At 42.3% G+C, this 15927-nt stretch overlaps 1 protein-coding gene across 6 annotated transcripts in view; it reads left to right on the top strand.

The window, feature by feature from the left end:
• vps13d (vacuolar protein sorting 13 homolog D) overlaps positions 1-15927 on the top strand; it is a 79733-nt gene that overhangs the window by 40380 nt on the left and 23426 nt on the right. For 4 of the 6 annotated variants that reach the window (XM_013914056.1, XM_013914055.1, XM_013914057.1 and 1 more), the window contains exons 34-58: positions 442-628; positions 1187-1261; positions 1349-1549; positions 1911-2000; positions 3431-3571; positions 3671-3796; positions 4265-4339; positions 5822-5924; positions 6181-6333; positions 6713-6848; positions 6978-7025; positions 7477-7627; positions 7808-8024; positions 8109-8359; positions 8446-8637; positions 8731-8857; positions 8979-9121; positions 9489-9619; positions 10018-10193; positions 12049-12172; positions 12626-12861; positions 12945-13047; positions 13908-14065; positions 14184-14292; positions 14389-14559. In XM_013914056.1, the coding sequence (XP_013769510.1) occupies positions 442-628; positions 1187-1261; positions 1349-1549; positions 1911-2000; positions 3431-3571; positions 3671-3796; positions 4265-4339; positions 5822-5924; positions 6181-6333; positions 6713-6848; positions 6978-7025; positions 7477-7627; positions 7808-8024; positions 8109-8359; positions 8446-8637; positions 8731-8857; positions 8979-9121; positions 9489-9619; positions 10018-10193; positions 12049-12172; positions 12626-12861; positions 12945-13047; positions 13908-14065; positions 14184-14292; positions 14389-14559 (3624 nt within the window). The remainder of the gene's footprint in view (positions 1-441; positions 629-1186; positions 1262-1348; positions 1550-1910; positions 2001-3430; positions 3572-3670; positions 3797-4264; positions 4340-5821; positions 5925-6180; positions 6334-6712; positions 6849-6977; positions 7026-7476; positions 7628-7807; positions 8025-8108; positions 8360-8445; positions 8638-8730; positions 8858-8978; positions 9122-9488; positions 9620-10017; positions 10194-12048; positions 12173-12625; positions 12862-12944; positions 13048-13907; positions 14066-14183; positions 14293-14388; positions 14560-15927) is intronic. The other 2 variants (XM_013914060.1, XM_013914058.1) reach the window with 1 other exon arrangement.

The following is a 15927-nucleotide window of genomic DNA, read 5'->3' as shown; positions in this document are numbered from 1 at the left end:
ACGCTCAATGGAGTATAAATAAAGACCGGGGCAGTTCTCTCACTGGAGTCTCTTAGAGTGGAGGCTGCCCTTGCTAGCAAGAAGTTCTGTGTGTTTCTCTTCTCTAAGTCTTTACTGAGGAAGTGTTTTAGAACATTTTCCCTAACATCAATAAAATTTAATTCACATATCATTTCCATTCATTGTTTATATTTTTGTTAATGTTTGATAGCTTCAACTAGTAACTACATAAGTTTGTGAAAAAAATATCAGTGACGCTGAGCATGGCTGGTAAAGACTTGTCCTACGATTGAGGTTTTAGTTTTGTCATAAAATAGTTGAAGTTAGAAGACATACGTTAAAAAGAGCTTTGAAAGCAGATATGGAGTATTTCCCAGTATTTCTTCACAGAATGTAACATTATGGATTACCAAGTTAGCTTTGGATCTGATTTTCTGGCAGATTCAGTTTCCAGCTCTAGACATCCGTCTGTCCTACAACGACATACAGCTCTTCTTGGCCATCACCAAGTCTCTCCCTACTGCCAGTGCCCCACTGCCTCATGTCTCTGACACCACTGCTCCCCCCACCAAAGGAGCCAGCCCTGCACCCAAAGACATCTTCAGGCAGAAGACTGAGTCCCTTATAGGTATGCTGTACAGATTTTTAAGTTTTCATAGATCAACATAATGCATTTAAGTTTCTTGAAGACATTTCATCTGACAAGCTTCATCAGTTCTAAGGTCAAATGGAGGAGAGTCCCAGATTTTAAGCCCTATGGGAGTGTCCCCCAAGAGGGTCAAGGAGCCCCTATTGATCCTCTGCTTAATCACACTAAGCCAAGGTGAGAAAACTTGTGTGGGTCACAATCAGCCAAGGTTTTGGGTGAACCCACTGTTAAACCTAGCCCCACCCTATCATGTGATTTCCTGAGGTCAAATGGCCCAGGATGTGAGTGGGCATTAAGACTGGAACTCTCCACCAGTTGCTATTAGAACTGAAGAAACTTCTCTGATGAGAGGTGAAACGTATTCAAGGAAACTTAAAGAAATCCACACGCTTTTCTTTCCAAGCTCCTTGGATCAGTGTGCATGTATACACATAATTTTTTACATTATTACCTCATTCCTGACTTTTTAGATTGTATTTTTAGTTGCACTGATTACTGATTATATGCTGTTATTCCTCTAAAATATGTTTCCCTCAGAGGGTCAGCTAACCCACTTAGAAGACCTTGGTTTCAGGAAGGAGGACTGCAAAACAGCCCTGATCCACTGTAAAGGTGAGTGAGACTATTAAAACTGGAAGTAGATGAAATGCTTAACAATCTGTGCAAACCTTCCTAAAAATCCAATTATTTGTCCATCAGGTCAGCTGGATCAAGCTGCAACATGGCTGCTGGAGAATGCTGAGAATATAGCAGGTCATCATCGAGCCAGGGCTAGCTCTGGGACCAGCAGCCACTCGGCTCCTTTGTCAGGAGTGGAGGTGAAGGCTGATAGCATCTGCATCTGTTTCATCGATGACTGCCTGGACTGTGACATTCCGCTGGCAGAACTAACCTTTTCCAGTAAGTCTCTCTAAATAATGGTTGTTACCAAAGACATTTAAAATTGATTAGTCAGCATCCAGTAGTTTAAGCTCAAGTGGCACATTTTAATCTTACCTCAGCAACTGCTGCTGAGCAAAGCCATTTATTAGATTCACTTAGAAGTTACTGTTCTCGTGCCCACTAACATGGGCTGCTTGTGTTCCAAATAATGTTGGACAACAAAATTGAAAGCGCTTCTTTTATGTTATTGGAGAAAATACTTTAGTATTAGAAATTTTAGACCTTAAGCATAAGATGAAACAGGTAAGCACCTTCACTAAATCCAATGAACAGCATCCACCTGTTTCTCAGCCTGATCTCAGAGTCTTTGTCATTAAAGGACTTTACGTGCTGCAGCGCATTGGTTCCATCCATGAAGGCAACGCTAGCTTCACTCTGTCTGGAGACTACTACAACAGAGAGCTGTCAGGTAATAGGATTTACTTACTGCATGTTTACACAATATGGTGAACATTCTTTGTTTCCTACATCTGTGTTTTTATGTTTATGCAGATTAATCAAAAGTAGTGTCTCAGTAGACTGTTATTTTCAGAGTTTGACAAGAGTTTTAATGGCATTGTAAAATGTATTAGGATGTTTCACAACAGAGTTCTGAACAAGGTGACCTCAATCTATCTCTCTCTAGATAGATTGAGAGAATCTATCTCTCAATCTCAGACAGAGCCTTGCCGCCAGCTAGCTATCAAGCTAGTGGGTAACAGACGTCTCCGAAAACGTCGGAGCGCTTTTGAAAATATGTGGTGTCTTGATAAACTGAACAGATATTTGAGGTTTATACAGTTACATTCTCGCCTGAAAATATGTTAAACGTTTATTTTGTGACCCAGAAAGTATAATAAGAGTAACATTAAAACTAACTAGCTGCCACCATTGTTGGAAACTGAGCTGGGCTGCGCTATGAATTCTGGGACAGAGCTGCTTCTTCTTCTTCGGGGTTTAACGGCAGCTGGCATCCTTGTACATGCAGTGCTGCCATCTTCTGTTTCAGTCCGTTATTACGCTCTTAAATCCTACTACTTATTCCTGCGTCTTTTGTGACCTTACAAAGCTTCAAACGACGCGTCGACTATTAAATCAGTCGTCGACGATTTTGATAATCGACATAATCGTTACTAGTCGACTAATCGTGGCAGCCCTAGTGTGAAACTCGTGTTTACTTATTTTACAGCCATTAGAAAAACAACGGCTCTTCATTTTCATGTTGTCAGCAGGTTTGTATAACAGAATCATGTGCACCACGATCAACAAAGTGAGTCATGTCAAGTGCAGCCCCTGTAGGCAGGCCAGGCCTCTTCTCTTGTCACTGCACACTTTGCTCACAGGGGGGACTGAGGCCTAGTGGAGGACCCAAGAGTCCATTAGGGTGGAGTTCTAAAGGTATAGAGCTACAACCATCAAAGCTCATCCTCCTCTCTGATCTGAGAAACTCAGATTCCTTCTGGCTGCTTGTTTTAAGCAGCTCTTTAAAATGGGCACGTTACTGACAACAGAATGCTCTGAATGCAAAACCAGGATTTGTGAATTATATTGTGTAAATGAGAGAAAAACATTCATTCACCCAATCATCCATTTATCGAGGAGCAAGGGCTTGACTTTAACATTGTTCCCGAGATGAGAGAAGCGACTTCCACAGACAGTCCAACCTTATAGTAGAAAGGTATAACAGAAGAATATAGAGAGCCAAGAGTTGCTATAAACTTTGACATAATGCTAGATAAGCAGAAATAGGAGCTTGAGTTTAGGCAGTATTTAGCTCTAAAAAATAATAAGAAATTAATACTACCATGATACTGCATACTGCACAGTGTTTTGCTAAGTTGATCTCTGTCTGCGTGCCAGGCTGGGAGCCCTTTATTGAGCCCTGGCCCTGCATCCTTTCGTGGCAGCAGCAGGCCGCCGGTCGTCTCCATCCTCCACGTCTTAAGATGGGGATTCGAGCCAAGCAGAGACTGGACATCAACATCACGTCTGTCCTGCTGGGTAAGTAAGGAGGGACTTTCACACAGTGTTTCCAGTTACAGTGTTAAAATTGTCCCACATGGCAGACCTGTGGCTCATGTGTATGTCTGGCCTTTTCAGAACAATACACCACCACCAAGAGCTCCTGGATAGCTGACTACTGTAATGAGGAGGACCAGCCCCCCCAGACGTCACCCCCTATGCCCTGGATAGGCTCTTCAGTTGATCCACCCAGCTTTGGGCAAAGTAAGTTACAGCAAATCGGTAACACCTAATGGATTCTAGAGCTTTTTTTTTTTTTAATGCGTAAAAGAGAAAATCCAAAAACCTGAAATCGCCTGAAAATCACCTGAATGGTAAAGTGGCCGTTTCAGGTGTCATCAGCACTCAGGTGTCATTATCAGTACAATGCTAACACTGCACGACAAGCTGCATGACATCTCCAGTCTTGTAACTTTGTAAAGCTGAATGAACAGTTACATTGTGTTCTTTGAACAGTTTTTATTTGTATTGTCAGCTCAGACAGTACTATGTAAGATTGTTGCCAGGGTAAGAAAACAGAAGCCCACCTGTTATCCTAGTTTAGAAGCTGGGTGTTGGTCGAGAGATGATTTTCAGTGCATTGCTGGTGTTCTTGTTTGAAGGATAACACTAACCCTCTTGTGTGTTCCCTCTGCATGTGTCTCTGTTTCAACTATCTGTCTCTACTATCAGGTGCGCCTCTTGCTCACCTTAGAACTAGGAGCACAGCCAGCTTGACTTGCCTCGAGCAGCAGATTCATTCCAGAGGTACAGTTCAGATTAAGCCACCCACTCAGCTTCCTCAGTAGCATCAGTACCACAGTTAGGGATTTTCTTTTAACTATTGGAGTGCTGGTGAGGTTCTTGTTTTGCATGCCTGTCTCTTTTAGGAACCACATACCCCATGTGTTTCCACTGGTACACAAAGCCAGCTTTTTCCTAAGCTCTGCAGACCTTTTGTTCTTCTGAGTAGTCTCTTTATTTCAGTACTTGTAATTCGCGTTAGTACTTGTACTAAACCTGTGAAGCTGAACTGTAGCTGACGTGATGTCAGCATCGCCATGATTTCACTGGCACCTGCTTCGTGCTGGGAATCTATTTTAGCTACTAAACCCAAACTGTTTTTGCTCAAAATTGCCACAAGTTGTTTAGAAGTGAGAACAAAATGACTTCTGTTGGATAGCCTCACTTCATCCATTGATCTGTCCATTCGTTTTCTTAACTACTTGAGCCTATCCCAGTCATAGGGCAAGAGGCAGGGTGCACCTTGGACAGGTCCCCGGTCTATTACAGAGCTAACACTGACAGGCAGAATCACATTCGCAGCTGCAGGCAATTCAGAGTCACCAGTTAACCCAACACAGTGTCTTTGGACTGTGGGGAAAAGCTGTCGTAACCAAACAACACAGAACATGCAAATTTTGCAAAGCTGGCCGATGGGTTTGAATCTTCTTATCACTGCATCACAGTTTGTTGTGTGTTCCCTTATTATACTAGGCTCAGTCAGATTCTGACTAGCACCAAAATGATCATACTCTATAAATTATGTCTGATATCAGTATTAAAAATGCCAAACTACAGACAAGAATAACCAAGAAGCCGACTTACAGCAGAGCCGCTCCATCTGTTCATTCTCTCTCACTCTCATTTCTCCTCATGTCTGTTACCTAAAGCTTTTAAATAAAAAAATGTGATGTTTCCAGCTTCTAAGTGAGTATTGTTAAGTTTTGTGATACCAAGTGAAATGCAATACTTGGTGCATTTCAGTCTCTGGTTGTAGATGAACTGCTAAAACCTGTTCTGGATGTAAAACTCTCTTGCTTGCACACATCACTCCTTTTGGCCTTGATCATTAATTGTTAATACTGTTATAGTACTCAACCATACAAACAACATGCATACAAAAAAATAGAAATGACTTGGAATGGAAAAATGTGTCTAAATGTCTGCATTTAGAGTTCTTAACCAAAAAATAAACCCATTTAAGTCTAGCTCTATCTGCTCAGCAGCGCTACAAACATTACTGAGGGATTCAAAATAATACTGCAGTTGGTATTAGGATGAACCATTATTAGTTCTATGTGTTTTATTTATATATATTTAATTTTATTGTTATCCTTTCTGCTCCCTATTCTCATCCGTCATCCACTTAGACCTTCTTGTTCCAGTAACCCATCTGAATATCTATCTTTCTGTCTGTCTGTGTATATGTATATACACAAACTCTGTTTTTAATTCTGTTTCTATCAGATGTCAAGTTGTCTAAGAAGAGGCAGCCCTTTGTCCCCTATGCTCTACGCAACCATACTGGATGTACTATGTGGTTTGCCACTATGACTACAACACCCACCAGGTAGGTGTAACCATAACGATCTTAATGCATACAATCTGCAGAAACACCATGTTTCATAGAAATGAACTGCCAACAAGTGAACACTGACTGTACTCTGACAGTTCTGTTAATGCTGAGTGCATCAGTTTGCTAACACCACAACTTTCTCCGTTTGGGTTTAATTTGTATCTAATGAAGCATGAATTTACACAGCAAAGAATTGCCTCAGCCACAAAGAATAGACAAGTACCTGAAGCTCTTTACATGTTTCCCACAGGGTAGCACTCTCCCACAGCAGTAGTGCAGACTCCATTTCTGATGTCCACAGTTCAGGATCTGATGACAGCCACAATGTGAGCCAGTGGAGAGAGGTGCTGCCTGGGGAGGAGATTCCCTTTGAGTTTGAGGCCCATGAGAAACTCCGTCATCGGTACTGCTCAGCTTCACGTTGCATCCAGTGACTCTGTTGACTGTCTTAATCTTTATTCCTCCCGGTTTGATTATTTGTGATAACACAGCAGCTTAACTGTGCTATTAATAAGCAGCTGTCTGAAATTAAGATGTTGTTAAAAAGCTGTCTACTTTGCTCAAATGATGATATGCAAGAAGAATCTGAATGATATTTGGTTAGTGTAAAGCATTTCACATTTGCCTTTTTAATCAAAAGAAAATTATCAGTACATTAACAGGGTGAATAGCAATTTGGTTGAGGTAAATGAGCTCCAACACGATGCAGCTCATATTTTTAGATGGTTCATCTCTATAGAGCTACGCACCCTTACTGTGTATCACTGCCTTTTTCAATACAGACACACTCATGAGCTGAAACTGCACCAGCTGCTGGTTCGTGTATGTGGATGGGAGCAAGTGAAGCCGGTGTCTGTGGACAAAGTGGGCATTTTCTTTCGTTATGCAGCTCCAGACAGGAGCAGCTCTTCCAACACTGTGAGCGCAACTCAAAAACAGAATTCATATTAGTAATGCTAAGGTTTTCTGCCTTCTAGGGTTGGATGTTTTTTTGTTGTTCCTTTTTTTCTCATCTTAAATATTTTTTGCTCCTTTACTTTCCCACAGGTCGGCAGCCCTATCAGCAGGACCAACATTATCCACCCACACGTTTACGTAAGTATGCCACATCTTGTTTCCAGATTAGTGAACAGCAGAGAAGGCAAGCATTTTGAAGAGACTCTAAAGCTACAGTAACAGCGTAATGCTTGTTACGCAGCAGGAAATCAGACTGTGAACAGCTCTGTCAGTCTTTAGTCTAGTCAGGTTTTTCAGTTTTCAAATGACTGGCAACAAATAGCAGCCCAGTATAATACATGACAAAGGATGATCTAGTATAATGTACCTTGTATGTTGTTGATTATGATCTAATACTACAAATAAAAAAAATGAAGTTCATTGGAGTTAAAAGGACAAAGAAGCTGAAGACAAACTTTGCTGCATTTGTCAAAGTAATTACAAAGGTTCTAAGCTGTTCTCAGAAGTTAAGAGACTCTGAGTGTGAAGAGATGGACGACTTTGACGTGACTGTTGCTAATAATACACCTCATACTTAATGGCTCCTCAGTTCTCTGCCCTGCCTCCTGTGAGAGTGGTCTTCTCCATCACAATGGAGGGCAGTGCCAGGAAGGTGGTCACAGTCCGCTCTGCCCTCATGGTCAAGAACCGACTGGATGTTCCTATGGAGGTCAGACTGGATAGCCCCTCCGCGCCTGACAGTAAGACGCTGCTCAATTTCCCATCTACTGTAGGGTCATTTATTTTATCAACCATCCAATCAATCACTGATTTATCCTATTTTTAATTATGTTTTATTGTATGTAGTTTGGGTTATTCTATGTTATTTTCTTGTCTTCTGTCAAATCCTTCTATTTGTGTGTGCGTGTGTGTTTTGACAGAACCAGTAGTGTTGCCTCCAATCCTGCCTGGCCAGGCCTTGGCAGTCCCCCTCCACTTGACCTCCTGGCGGCTGCAGTCTCGGCCTAAAGGCCTGGGCTTGTTCTTCTGTAAGGTTCCTATCCACTGGACCACGGTGGAGCGGCCTGGAGAGATCAGCAGCAGTAAGAGGGAGTGTCAGTCAGCAGACTTTGATGACAGCCTCAAGCACAACTTCAGGTAGATCTGGTCAGATGTTTTTGCTCTTTCTTCTTGTCTCGCCTGCGCTCAATACCATTCTTAATGTTTCTTCCTGTCTTGCAGGTTTTGCGTGGTCATAAAAAAGGAGAACTACCCAGACCAGCAGCCTGCCAACAAATACGTTTCTGGCAGTACAAAGCAAATCTATCGACAGCCAGGGCACACGATCTACCTTCTGCCTACCATGGTGCTGGCCAATTTGCTGCCCTGTGACATCAGCTACTACATTAAAGGAATGTCCATTAAAGGCTCATTGAAGCCGGGAAAAGAGGCTGTGCTCCATGCTGCTGACACCTCACAGAACATGGAGCTGGGTGAGCATTAGCCAAACATCAGCTGGTGTTTATGTCATAAACTTGTATTCTCAGTCTCCATGTTGATGATGTGCATCGTTCTTTAGGAGTCCTGCTGGAGAACTTCCCTGTGTGTAAAGAGCTGCTGATTCCTCCGGGAACTCAGAACTATGTAGTGCGCATGCGGCTGTATGACACCAACAAACGTCTTCTTTGTCTCACCATTCGCATCATTTTACGAGCACAAGGAGCATTAAAAATCTTGATTTCTGCCCCCTACTGGCTTATCAACAAGACTGGTAATGTTTTCTGAACGCAATAGTTACTCTGATTATTAAAAGCACACATTTTCCCGGAAGCTTCTGTTCTCTAAAGCCGGTTTTATCCCTCAGGTCTACCATTAATTTTCCGTCAGGACAATACCAAGACTGATGCAGCAGGCCAGTTTGAGGAGCACGAGCTGGCCCGTAGCCTCAGCCCGTTACTCTTCTGCTACACCGACAAGGAACAGCCTGCCATGTAAGTGTGTGCCATAAACAACAGGGATTCCACAGTAAGCCACAAGTTCTACCCAGCAGGTATAGAATTTGATTCCTTCATCCTTACTTTCTATTTATTTCCCCATCTATAATGATCCCAGGTGTACAATGCGGATTGGTAAAGGGATCCATCCAGATGGAATTCCTGGCTGGTGTCAAGGCTTCTCCCTGGATGGAGGAAGTGGAGTCAGAGCAGTCAAAGTGATCCAACATGGAAACAGGCCTGGCCTCATTTACAACATAGGCAAGTTGGTCTATTCACAATCGGTGTGAGCTGAATGATTGAATGATGTCCGGCAGATTTTATCATAGTGTGTTCGTGACCTCTCTGGATGATTTGCTGTCAGTACTGATGCAACAAATTCATGGTTACATTTTAGATGAGTTAATATTTTTTCTCTAATTATTTTCTTAGTATTCTCCCTCATTTTTTTGATCAGTTTTGAGTTATTTTGTGCCTTGTAAATAGTGGCCTTTTGCCCTGATTCTATAGTTCTGTGCAACAAGGATCTTTCTCCTGTTCCTAAATGTCGCCTGTTACAGCACTCTCTTCTCACTACCCCCAAAATATAATGTCAGTTCATTAACTGTTCCCTGTCTCACTAACACAGGTATCAGTGTGCGCAAAGGAAAAGGACGCTATAGAGACACACACATCGTAACCTTTGCCCCACGCTACCTGCTGGACAACCGATCTACACACAAACTGGCCTTTGCTCAGAGAGAATTTGCAAGAGGAAAGGTGAAAGAAACTCTGGATAATACTTATTTTATTTTTTATTTATTTTGCACAGGTGTTTTAGAGTAGTGGCAGCTTAGAGTGATCTTTGTTTCATACTCCTCTCTATCATTCCCTGTCTACTTCTTTACTCTGACCTGCAAAGATACGATACGCAAACAGGAAAAAAAACTGTCCATATCCTGTCCCTACATAAACAAACCAAACAAACAAACCAACCAGGTTCAGCCTTGACATCCCGGTCACTCTGGACTTTTACTTTTCAGGCCCAAAGACTAAAACAGTGCTTCTTTTTGCTTTGCTGGTTGGTAACTAAGTAAATAATTAAAGATAAATAAAGTAATAAAGTGATTCCAGGGAACCAGTATTCCCATAACAACAAATATTCATGTGTGTCCTAGGGTACGGCCAACCCGGATGGTTACATCTCCACCCTGCCAGGCTCCAGCGTTGTCTTTCACTGGCCACGAAATGATTATGACCAACTGCTATGTGTGCGCTTCATGGACATCCCCAATTGCACATGGTCAGGAGGTTTTGAGGTTAACAAACCCAAGTCTTTTCATGTAAATATGAGGTGAGCTACCTACTGTATGAAGACACATTAATCTTTTAGCAAATGTCCATGTTGTCTTTCCGTGATGCCAAAGTCCCTCTAGGAGCACGTTTCCCCACTCAGCAGCCAGCTTGATGAAATTCACATGCAGTTATTTAAAGAATGTGCCATTTCTATTTATGTGTAGCGTGGCCTCTAAACAAAAAATTCAAAAGCTGGAATGATATACTACTGTGGAATTGCTATGCATATGTGTAGTCTGGATTATTTGATTTCCATGTCCCTCTCTCATCTGTGTCTGCTATGACTTGATTAGGTCAGGTCATGGCAGACAAATTCATGATAAACAGCTCCATCTGTCACTTGATGAGGGGTATCGAATGTTGCATTGAAAGCAATCTTGTTACTGGCTGTAAAAAAATTTCTCATGAATTTTGTTTCTCTAATAATCTGAGAGAATATTTTATGGATAAAATCTCTTAAATCTTGAGATCTGATTTTCACCCAGGTGTCATCCACATACCTGAGCCAATGACAATGACCAGGGTAGGGTAACAAAGCCCTGTTTTTCCATTCTTCCATGTACAAGTTGCCACATTGGCTGAAACTGAGGAACCCATGGTTAATTAATGGCAGGACATCTTTTAGCAGTTTTGTAGGAAGTAGTAGTTTTGTGGGGTCTAAAAGACACATTGATGGTTTGGAGGAAGTAATTACTGATGCTAACTCAGAAAGATCAATTGGAGAAAAGAGTCTAAATTAATATCAATGGTACTAAAGGTAGCTGTAGATAATATTACATCTGTGAGATGATTATGAGTAATTTTTTCTCTAATGGTTAACATTTTATTTGTGAAGAAGTTCATGAAGTCATTACTAGTTAACGTTAAAGGGATGGTTGGCTCAACAGAGCTCTGACTTTTTGTCAGCCTGGCTACAGAGCTGAAGAGAAACCTGGGGTTGTTCTTATTTTCTTCAATCAGTGAAGAATAGAAAGATGTTGTAGCTTAACGGGGGGACGCTTTTTAAAATTTAATTTTGCTTATTTATTTATTTTTATAAAGCAACACACTATTTCTCCAGGCTAAATGATGATTTTCTAAATTTGTGACACGCCATTTCCTCTCAAGCTTATGAGTCATCTGCTTTAGGCTATGTGTTTGAGAATTATACCACGGAGTCAGGTACTTCTGATTTGAGGCTCTATATTCCAGAGGAGTTACAGTATCCAGAGTCATACGTAGTGAGGATGCAAAATTACTATCCACCTCTGTTGGAGTAGTGTTCAGGTAGCTGCTCTGCTCTGTGTTGGTACAGGGCATTGAAGATGATAACAGTGGGTGGATTATATTCTTAAACTTAGTTACAGCACTTTCAGAAAGACATCTACGGGAGGAGGGATGGGGAATAGTTAGTGAATAATGAAGAGGATTTTTAATGAAAAAGTGAGTTTGGCTATGAAGAGTAGAAAAGTGGTTCGTGTAAATACCTGCACAGGTAGGAAGATGTCTCGGAAAAAAGGACAGTGGATGTTTTACTCAGATTGTTTAACACAATCTTGGAAATTGAAAGAAATGTGCTGGTATCAATTTTCAAGAACAAGGGTGGTGTGTAGAGCTGAGTGCAAGTTAGAGAGATGGTTTGCACATGGGCAACTGAGAGATGGTGGATACATAAGACAAAGAGTTTGAAGATGGAGCTGCCAGGCAGCAGGAAACCTCAGAGATGATTCACAAATGTAGTGAAGGAGGACATGAGAGGGTGATTGAGACAGAGAAGGATACTGGGGAGCAGGTGTTACAGACAGACAAACAGAAACACATTTCACAATATTTTATGTATTTATTTGATTTTATTTGTATCTTATTTTAAAAAGGGACACACTGGGGAATTGTTTCTTCCTACGGACAGAGATCACCCTCAAGGGAGCCACCTACCAGATCTCCTTTACTGACACTGACCAGCTGCCTCCTCCTTTCCGCATTGACAACACCTCTGAGGTTGGTCCTAACTGTCAGGTGCTACTGTGTTAGTCAGATAAACAACGCCTGTACTCAAAACACTGGACAACAAGTGCTTTTGTCTAACGTTCATGCACACTCTCACACATTAGGTAAACCAAGGGTTCAGTAACTTGCCCAAGGATGCTTTGATGTGCTTTGTGTTAAACGACCTGCTCTACCTCCTGTAATGGATAGTATACCAGAGACAAAGGGTCTTATTATTAATTTGCAACTTGGGGGGTGTTGTTCTGAGAGGAATTCAGAATCTTTTTTTGAGATCCATAGCAGTTATGGTCTGGTTATTTGTTATTTCTTATCTTTTTGTGTCCTTCACATGCAAAAGTGTCTGGGTTGGCTTTATTATCTGTTACACGTCTTCAGTAAAAATGAAAGACAAATGGAGCATGAGGTAAATTGTTAGAATAAACTCCTTTGTTTTAATTGTTGCAGGTGCCTATTCGATTCTGGCAGCATGGTGTAGTTGACATGCAGCTGCACACTGAGGTGAAGCCAGGCGCAGTGCTAGACTACGCATGTGATGAGCCTACATTGCCCCCATGCCTCATACTCACTGTGAAGGGAGCTGGATCTTCTGAGGTCACAGCTGACATGAACTTCTTCCGAGAATACAACAAACTCTACTATGAGAACTTCATCTACATCGCAGCCACGCACACTTTCTCACAGTATGGCTGAAGGAATTAAAAAGGACATCATTTTCTTTGTTTTCCTTTTTTTTAAAGTTCAAAGGTTAATTTTGTATCTGCAGGATTGTCGAGAGACGACTTGTTGGGAAGAAGTGTTTGGTGAGCTGTGCTGAACTGGTTCTAGATGTGGACACTAAGACTCAGAGGGTCATCCTGAGGAAGAAGGTAGTATATTTGTTAGGTTATACATTGTAAAATGTAAAACAGAATGCACTGATTTACAAGTCATTTAAGATAGTAATTGATTTATTTATTAGTTATTACCTTTATTTTACCTTAAAGTCTCACTGAGATAAAATCTCTTTTTCAAGGGAGACCTGGCCAGGTTAGCAGCCATATAAACTCAAAATGTCTCAAAATGAATGCAATAGAAAAAGACAAGAGCTACAATATGACGTAGATCCACATTCCCACAACATAAGACTAATGGCCTCTCAAGAAAAACGTACAAGTCTCCTCCATCACATTGCTTGTGATATATTTAAATCTATCAATAGATGTAGCAGCTCTACTTGGAACCCCTCCCGAATTGCTAAGCTTCTCCCCCTGGCTTTAACGAGGGCCAGCCACCCTTTGGAGAAAGCTCATCTAACATCCAAGATCTAATTCTTTCAGTCACTAGCACTTGTCTATTGGTGAGTGTAGCGACTTAGATTGACCGGTCCTTATACAACCGTGCAATGGCTTGAATCTCCAGTCATAGGTGCCCTCTTTTAAAAATGGTCACATTGCTAATATCACACTTTAAATACTACCTGGAGTTGTGTTAACGCATTCATCAGTGTGCAGGCTAGCTCTCCACTACTGTGAATAAGCAGCAACCCAGCAGCAAAACTTGCCATCAACTCAAGTTTTATGCACGTGTCAGGCTGATCAGAAAACCTGTTGCCATTATCTTTTCCTGTGCGTGCGTGCGTGCGTGCGTGTGTGCGTGTGTGTGTGTGTGTGTGTGAGAGAGAGAGAGAGAGGAAAAAGGAAAATTATAGAAAATTCTAATCATTCTGTTTACATGGATTATTGTGCAGGAACCAGGAAAGCGTTCCCAGCTGTGGAGGATGACTGGGACTGGCATGCTTTGTCATGAAGGTTCATCTCCACCACAGAGCAAACCAGCTCAGCCACGCCCACTGGACTCCTCTCTTGTACTGGACATCGCTGGACTTGCAGCTGTTAGTGACAACAGGTTTGTTCTCTGCAGTTTAAGAATTCTCTCTCAGGAGTAATTTTCAGTAATTTAATGACCCCAGACCATAAGCTGAGATGAACTCTGGGTGTAAGAGGTATTTCTTTACCTCTCCCAGTTTTGAGCCACTAATGCTGAGGAGGCCAGACTCACGACGCAGCACCACCCAGACATGGTACTTCAGCTCAGGCATGCTGACCTGTGGCCTGCCTCGACTGGTAGTACAGGTAGGTGCACCACCAGCTTAGCTTATTATTGTGCTTGTGTTTTTCCTTTCATGACTTTCTTCAGTTTTACACTATTCGGTGACTGGTACTCTCCAGGTGAAAGGTGGGGTTGCGGGTCTGTATGATGGAGCAGAGGTGGTTCTGGGACCAGATTCTGGACTTCTGGAGCCTAGTCTTGAGCAGCAGTTCATCAACCAGAAGATGAGGCCGGGTTCTGGGGTTCTGTCGGTCCAGGTGCTGCCAGATGGACCCACACGTGTCTTACAGGTGAAAAACCCAAAACAGGAAAGTCTAAAGAAATGACAAAAAGCTGCTCGTAAAGAATTGTTTAGACCAGGGGTCGGCAACCTGCGGCTCTTTAGTCTTTATACTGTGTATAGAGTTTGCAGTTCGTCTTGTAATCGGAAGGTTGCCAGTTCGAGCCCCGACCTGGACAGTCTCGGTTGTTGTGTTCTTGGGCAAGACACTTCACCCGTTGCCTACTGGTAGTGGTCAGAGGGCCTGGTGGCGCCAGTGTCCGGCAGTGTCTCGCCTCTGTCAGTGCGCCCCAGGGCAGCTGCGGCTACAATGTAGCTTGCCATCACCAATGTGTGGGTGGATGACTGAATGTAGTGTAAAGCGCTTTGGGGTCCTTAGGGACTAAGTAAAGCGCTATACAAATACAGGCCATTTACCATGGTGATCTTGAAAAAATATAAAATGATATTTTATTATTTTTCGTTGCTCAAAATAAGAGTCACACTCCCGGCTTCCGCGAGTGTGACTCGGGACTTTCAACCCCAGGTAGGCCAAGTATGGAGAAATGTAAGAAAAGAAAAATATCTGAAGAAAATAGAACATTTAATGATGCCTGGGCAGATTTATTTGCATTTACTTCTGACGAGGCCTGCCAGTATGCCTAAATTCGGACTTCGGATCCACATACGTATTTGAGCAGCTATTCCCCACTACGTTAAAAACAAAAACCGCTCACGCCTCACAGATGACAGCTTACAGTCTTGCGTAAAGATGAAAGTGACTTCATACAGCCCCGATTTGCAGACGCTGTGCGCAGAGGTTCAGGAGCAAAAGCCCCATTGTAAACATACCACGGCAGACCCAACAATGTTTGCATGAACATGCTTTTTAGCATCTCTTTATTGACCACTTTTCACACACGGTTGCTGTACACATGCAGCTGGCTTTAGCTTTCCAGCACAGAGCCCGACACATAACACAACAGCAGAGAGAGCACAGACTTTAAGGTGGCAAGGCGTCATTGCGGATGATACTCAGGTGCGTCCACCTCTTCTGCAGAGGCACTGCAGGCCACGCCCCGCCATACACATTAACCATTTTTTAGCAGCATAGTGCTTTTTTCCATCCATCTATCCATCCATTCGCTTCCGCTTATCCTTTTCAGGGTCGCGGGGGGCGCTGGAGCCTATCCCAGCGAGAGGCGGGGTACACCCTGCAGGGTTCTCAAAATTTCAAAATTCCTGGTAGCCCTTCGGGCAGGGACTCTTCAGTTTTTGGTAGCCCAAAATAAATGTAAGTAGCCCGAATAAAAAAGAGAGCAATTTTTTGATTGATGTTTTGTTTCCTTTACAATATTATACATTAAAGTATAATATTGTAAAGGAAACAAAACATTAA

The sequence above is a fragment of the Pundamilia nyererei genome, unplaced genomic scaffold (assembly GCF_000239375.1).
Source record: "Pundamilia nyererei isolate P.nyererei 1_Seehausen unplaced genomic scaffold, PunNye1.0 scaffold00169, whole genome shotgun sequence".
Lineage (NCBI taxonomy): Eukaryota > Metazoa > Chordata > Actinopteri > Cichliformes > Cichlidae > Pundamilia > Pundamilia nyererei.
This window is presented reverse-complemented; position numbering and strand designations above follow the sequence as displayed.